The sequence below is a fragment of the Argentina silus genome (assembly GCF_951799395.1).
Source record: "Argentina silus genome assembly, chromosome: 16".
Classification (NCBI taxonomy): Eukaryota; Metazoa; Chordata; class Actinopteri; order Argentiniformes; family Argentinidae; genus Argentina; species Argentina silus.
In genome coordinates this window covers 3,587,850-3,595,162 of record NC_139670.1, presented here as the reverse complement: position 1 = coordinate 3,595,162, position 7,313 = coordinate 3,587,850, and the positions used below count along the sequence as shown (strand labels likewise).

The 7,313-nt window shown below is 43.1% G+C and overlaps 1 protein-coding gene across 1 annotated transcript; it reads right to left on the bottom strand.

The window, feature by feature from the left end:
• Window positions 1–1,724: 1,724 nt before the first annotated feature.
• On the bottom strand, window positions 1,725–6,388 carry sgca (sarcoglycan, alpha; the record flags this gene model as incomplete). The annotated part of the gene is made up of 11 exons (XM_083687594.1): window positions 1,725–1,951; window positions 2,086–2,130; window positions 2,614–2,769; window positions 3,311–3,337; window positions 3,709–3,917; window positions 4,106–4,268; window positions 4,590–4,788; window positions 4,956–5,025; window positions 5,306–5,454; window positions 5,887–6,012; window positions 6,352–6,388. The coding sequence occupies 10 exons, from the start codon at window positions 6,386–6,388 to the stop codon at window positions 2,088–2,090; spliced, it is 1,179 nt and encodes a 392-aa protein (XP_083543720.1). The 3' UTR covers window positions 1,725–1,951; window positions 2,086–2,087.
• Window positions 6,389–7,313: the final 925 nt, after the last annotated feature.

Sequence of the window (7,313 nt, the reverse complement as noted above, 5' to 3'; positions counted from 1 at the left end):
GTAAGAATACCCATTCTTACTAGACTAGGACTCATCTGAAAGGAAGCTTCCAAAATAGGCTAAGACAGGAAGAGATGAGATCGTACACACCACCTGGCGTGATGAGGCCTATGTAAGTAAGTAAGTCAGTCAGTAAGTAAGTGAGTAATATCCAGTCTACAGTTAGAAATAAGCCTAGTGTAGTTTTTCCTGCTGACCTGATAACATCCATTCTTTCCCCAATCAAACCCAGTTGATGACAACTGACTAGAAGGACAAGGATGCAAAATGATAAGATGCAATTGAGTAGATAAGTAAAATAAATAAATAAATGAGTATATTATTGTGCTACTTATTTTCAATAAGTTATTTCCCTAAAAACCAACTGTCGTACAGTAACACAAACAAAATCCTTATGAATGAAGTTTCACACCATCAATAGATTTGGTGGTTGGCCGAAGACAATTCATTTCGGGGCTTTGTCGACTCACCCAGTTATGATACACTGGTGACACCATGTGGGCACCAGAGGAACTGCAACATGCGCAAAAAAGTGGCAAAAAGTCGGCCATCTTAACCGTAATACGTCTAATAGACACAACGAGACAAAATCCGATGAGGATTTTGAATACTGCAACAAGCATTTGCATGCATACAATGCATCTTCAGACTGTTTACCAAAACTCTGTGTTCTCGAAAACACTGTTAAAGACAAGGTACAATAAAAACCATGCAGTAGAGTTTTCTGAGTGGTTAGGTATTTATTTTTGTCTGCTCGCACTATTTGCACAAGCGAATTGGGGCCCTTGGTGGGTCCGCTAAAGTCTACCTTTGTGAGACTATGATGACCATGAATGGAGCCGGAGTTCTCCAGTTACAGACGACTACCTTAGAAGACAGTGTGCTGTGTTCGCGGTATGTTTTGGTGAGACCGGTATCCACCAGTTTACAGGTAAACGCGAGATCACATTTTGTGTTGCATTCGCGAAGCTTGTTAAAGCTGATGCTCTAATACGTCTCCTGTCCTCGTCTCCAGCCAAGGAAAGACGAGCGAGTCCGAGCAACAGTCAGAGTAGTGCTGGTGGTGGTAGGGAGTCTCAGCTGCAGATCTAAACGCAGAGAGCAGCAGAGTACGACATCACTCAGACTCTGAGGATGTCCTCAAACCCATTTCCCTGTTCCCTCTCCCTCCTTGTCCCTTTTGACTGGCCTCTGTGAAGTGCTTTACCTATCCCCAGTCTTAAGCCTCTCGCCCTATCTATGCATACATACATACCGATGCTGATGTGGTGGAGGGTAAACCCAAGTAAACATCAGTTTAACCACCTTTTTATTTAGGTTAATAGAGTTTACACCCCGTTTCTGCTGGGTCAGTGTTATTTGCATTAGGGTTTACCCACCTATTCAGTCCACCTATTCCGGGTTTATCCACCTGTTTACACCTCTGCACATACTGTTTTATCCTAGACAGTCATCTTGCCATGTCCTCTACTGTAAACTTTATTAGCTCATTTAAACACATTTAAATGACGCTGTTTTGTATTTTCACATTGCCAGACACGCAGCCTTGCATAAACTGCATGTGTTGCATTAGCTGGTATGGATGGCTCAAGACTAGCTGTTGTGTGTCTCTCTTTTCTGATTGGTACAGATAGTGAGACAGCATTTGTTAATGATGCAGATGACAGATCAATATTGTTTCGGGTTTTACTGATGAAAGACAATGAAATGCATTACGTGACTATTTATTTTACATACAGTATTGTGCACAGTGTCTTAATCCAAACCAATGACAGAGTGACCAAAAAGTCCCACAAAAAAAAACAGGTTAAATTCACTCAGTATAACAATTCAAGAAATAATCACTCAAAAATAATAAATGATGATAAATTGAAGAAAAAACACACCCACGTCTTAAATCCAATAACAAACTCATATTGCACTTGGTGGAAGTGTGTCCTGTTGTCATTTCCTGTAAAAACAAAACAAAACTGTTATCCATGTATGACTATTTAAAATGATCCATTTGATCATGGAAGAGTTTTACCCAGTCAGTTAGGCAAATTCATCAATTAGTCAATTAAACAATAATAATATTCAAGATACCTTCATGTTTGACTGTACCTGGGTAGGGTATCAGTGTCGGGGTCACTGTGAAAACAAAGGAGAATTCAGTGTAATGGATGAATAAGAAATACATAGTTTCACATGTTTGTAATTCTGTTCTGTTTACTATATCTAATCTTTCATTCATCTTAATGTAAGTATGTGTTCATAACAGTTCAGTGCATTTTATGAAATGCATTGAAATACACTTTTACACCCCATAACTTCCATTACATTCCAAAGTCACATTACATGAAAAAAGAAAACATCACTACCAATCAGCCTAGAAGTTTTATAAAGGTCCACTAGATGGAGGTATACACCAAATATCCTTCATCCTTTTTTACTCCAAATCCATCCTTCCTCCCTGCCTTCCTCGAGGGAAATCACTGATCTGACGTGACTTTACTGGCAAGAGCAATGCAGTGAAGGCTTGCTTCGACCGATCCAATCGTTTTTAGATCAGTGGTTACATCAAGGAGGAAGGGAGGAACGAGAGATCAATGGGCACAGCCGCTGTGGACTCACTGTTGGGCCAGGCTGTCAGACGGTGCAGATCTCTCCCCAGTGTGAGTGTTGAACATGGGCAGGGTGGACAGGGGCTGGGGTGCCTCGCGATTCCCCGCCATGCTGTGCAGCTCGCAAATGTTATGGTGGATGGTGTAGTGGTGGTAGAGCTGGATACTGCAGCAGGGACACACAGGGGAGAGGAGAGGAGAGGAGAGGAGAGGGGAGGAGAGGAGAGGAGAGGAGAGGAGAGGGAAAGGGAGGGGAGGAGAGGAGAGGAGAGGAGAGGGGAGGGGAGGGGAGGGGAGGAGAGGAGAGGAGAGGAGAGGAGAGGGAAAGGGAGGGGAGGAGAGGAGGGGAGAGGAGAGGAGAGGAGAGGAGAGGAGAGGTGAACAAAGCAATATCCTACTTCTGTGTTGTCTTCACATGTTATTGTGACAGCAGGAAGGTAGACAGACGACAGGGATGACATGACAGAATAGCCCAGTGTTCATTGCAAACACTGAGATTATGGTTATCATTGCAAATATCTGTAACAATATCGAATGGAAACCATTATTATTGAAGCCATCATAAAGCTAGAATATCATTGTGTATCTACAGTACCTTGTATTGTAATACAGTCATTCATTGAATACAATGTTAAACGAGTATTCATTCTTTAAAGCTTGAATCGGGTACATTTCGACGAACAGGGTTGGAGTAGTTGTGTACTTACTCCGGTGTCATTGCATTCCTTTTCTCCCTGTAGACAGAGAAGATGAACATGTCAACAACTCATTTAGGTAAATGGAAAGAAAGGTATTCAATCAAACACTGCACTGAAGGTGTTTTCACGCTGGCAGTTCAATCATGTAAATTACCCTTTGCTTGCGCTTTAATGTCTTTATAATTGCCCCTTGGGGGCAATAACTCATAATGACAATCATAGGGGCTTTACACACTACAGGGCCGACCTGAACCAGACTCTGTTGGCTCAGGTATTTCCCTTAGATACATTGTGCTTCAGAGCATTGTTTCAGCATCTATGGTGAATGAATGCGAACCAGCCAGCCCAGTTCGGCTCGGCTCGGCTCGGTAGTGTGAACCAGGGTTTAGTGGACCACAAACACGTACACTCCCTCTCGTCTGCAGCACATGATGTAGGTCAGGAGCAGACACAGGATGATGGCCAGAACCAGGGGGGCCACCACCGTCACAACGTAGTCTGGGAAGAAGTCTCTGGGCAGGGGGTACGCAGGAGGGTCGTAGACCCCCCCAGACTCCAGGATGCCTGAGCCCATGGTGGGGGCAGGAGGGACTGCGATGGGTCTGGACAGATCAATCTAGACAGAGACACACGTGTTTGATACCATTCCTCATCGCATTCCACGCATTACAATGAGCCTGCCTCCGATTTCTACCTCCACCAGCCTCCCCTGGGATGGTGGATGCATAACCAGACCAGACCAGTACACTTCAGCTCCACTCAGCTCAGTTTGGCTCTGGAGTGTGTATTAGGGGCTGGACTCACCAGGGTGGACTTGCACCAGGTGATACAGTTGCTGGGATTGGAGCAGGCGGTGCAGTCCTCAAGGATCCTGCCCCCGGCCTCACACTGCGTCTGGTGATTGGGTGCCCGGAGCCCCAGCAAGCACTTGGAGTAATGGTGTGGTGAGCCCAGCTTCACATAGACCCTGAGAGGAGGTGACATCACAGTGGCATACTGTACTGTAATTATCCTGTGACCTAGTATCTGAATCCTGCAATCATGTTCTATTTTCTTTTCATTTAGAGTTATTTCATTCTGCTACAAAAAGAAATATGGGTTATCTAAAAAAAAAAAAATTCTGACCATTTCTGAATCATTTCTACCTTCTTTTTTTAGTTATTTCATTCTAGCACAAACCATTTTTTTTTTCTGACCATTTCTGGCTGTATCTGATTAAATGTGACCAAACTGTGTTCCCCTTTTGCTGACCGCGTGGAAGTGACAGACGGACAGTATTGTGACTCACCCCTCAAAGTGTCCAGGCAGGGGCAGAGGGACACGACCGCCGCGGTCCAGTGCAGAGGTGATGTTGACAAAGTACAGCTTCTCTGTACCCCACAGTTTCTGCAAGTCCTGCTTGATCTCATCCTGAACATCAGAGGGCAGCACCTTCTCAATCTCTCTCAGAGAAATGAAGAACTCTGCTTGGTAGGGCATGTTATGTTCTGCAAGGACAGTGTTGGGAAACAAATAATCACATGAACTAATGTGTGTCTATGCATGTAACACATGGACAGGTTTACTGACAGGTTTCTATAATGGTTCTATAATTGTCCTTTTGTTTCTGAGAAAATCAACAACAACAATTGACCACAAAAAAGAAAAAACATACTTTGTTTAACGATGTTTATGACCAGGCTCTCACTGAAAGTGTTAAAGGTCCGTTGGTTAATGACTGTGATCTGTTGGAGAAAAGGGAAAGGTGTCTCATTACTTAAAAAAACCTAACCCCATTATGTGTACTGTGCCTTTTATTTATTTATTTATTTACTCAGGCTTCAATAGAATTTTCAATGTTAGTTCAGTGCTTTTTTTTTTTTTATTATTATTATTTATTTTTTTAACATAATTGAACTTGGAACTCCAATTTTCCAATGTGAAACTTCAGGAAAACCGAGTGCAGACTCCCGTGGATCCCGTGCACACAGTATGTCCTTGCACCCCTAGCTGATGAGTCTGTACCTCTATGACAGTCTTGCCCTCTACCAGAGGGGTACCATAGAGGAAGCCGTTGTCATAGGGATGCCTCTGGGTGAAACGGAGCCACTCAGGCAAGTCCGGGAAGGACTGCCTGTTGCACTTAAACACCATGGGATCATAGTAGACCTTGCCTGCGGTTTCCAAAGGAGATGGAGGGAGAGAGGGGAGAGGCATTAGAGACTTTGACCTTTTTGGCAATAAGTATTGATTGATTGATTAATTGACTGAGTGAATGATTGATTGATTTATTAGGCACATTTGTCTTTACATTTTAAAAGGTACAACCACCCAGAGGATAACAAATGAATGTATTTACAACAGTATGATACCTGATGTTTATTTTATGTATCATTTATGTATCAAAGTGAGTCCCATTGAGGCCCAGTGGTAGCGGATTGACAGTTGATTGACAAGAAGTAGCCTGATTGACAGTTGCCACTTACAGTATGTTTAAGACAAGTATTACAACTTTAAACTATTGTCAGTTCCTTATTGCGTGCATTTAGTATAGTAGTACATGCACACAATAAACAGATCAGAAGTGAACACTATATACACTATACCATAGACTTTCAAAGCTTCAAAGTCGTTCTGGAAGATTTCTCTCTGCAGCTCATACACAAACAGCTCCCCCACAGGACCGGAGGCTGGGATGTCAGCGTTGACCACCAAGAAACAGGCGATACACACTGAACGGGACAGATTTAGAAAACAAGCAGCAAAGGATTTAAACTTTTTTTTTTAAATTTAATTACAGAGCAAATTATGGGTTTACCTCTAAACATGTACATCTAGTAAACATACACACATTAAATATTCTCTGGCAACAAAACAAGTAAGGAAATATATCTAATGATAAGCTGTGAAGTTGTTATACATTATGTGTAGCTCATTCAATCTCATATAAGTCTCTCTACCTACCATACATTACAAATGATCTCCCCTGTTGCTGAACTGATCATTGTTCACAAAAAGAGGCCTATCAATGTTGTTGTTGTCATATTTGTTAATGTAGAAAGAGAACTTGCCTGTTGAAAGGAAGCCCCAGCTCCCTTTCTCTGCCATCTTGTTTTGGACAATGATTGACAGGGCCAAGTGGAGAGGAGGGCTGGGGCGCAGACAGGGGCACTTCACGGCTATTTTTGCCCCCCTCACTTAATAACTTCCTAAATTGAGTGTGTGTGTGTATGTGTGTGTGTGTATGTGTGAGTGTGTGTGTGTGTGAGAGAGAGAGCTGTTTGTGTGTGTGTGTGAGAGAGAGAGAGCTGTGTGTGTGTGTGTGTGTGTGTGTGTGTGAGAGAGAGAGAGTTGTGTGTGTGTGTGAGAGAGAGAGAGAGCTGTGTGTGTGTGTGTGTGTGTGTGAGAGAGAGAGCTGTGTGTGTGTGTGTGTGTGTGTGTGTGTGAGAGAGAGAGAGAGAGAGAGCTGTGTGTGTGTGTGTGTGTGTATGAGAGAGAGAGAGAGCGCTGTGTGTGTGTGTGTGTGTGAGAGAGAGAGAGAGAGAGCTGTGTGTGTGTGTGTGTGTGTGTGAGAGAGAGAGAGAGCTGTGTGTGATTGTGCATGCCTGTGAAGGTATTATAAAACACTAGACACCATGTATGTTCTACCCAGCTGTCTGACTGTGCCGCATATCTGGCCAACTCATTGCTATCTGGCAAGTAGTTACAGAGAATGAGAGTGGAAGTAAATGAAATAGCACGGGGTTAAATAATGTGTTTACTGTCACTATAATTCCCACTTGTTTGCAACTTCCCATGCAAGAGCCCTGACCTCAGCCATAGATTATAACGGTTTCCTAGAGTCATACCTCTACTTTCTATAATGTCACAAAAACACAAGAGACAGACCATAATGAAAAACAACAGCTATTGAACCTGCTAGTTAGATGTAAATTTAGGGTTGAGTTGAGAATATGGCAGGAGTCACGTGGTCCGTGCACTTGGACTGCCCCGCACTGACCACGTGACTTCTCCCAACTTAAAAAAAGATGGT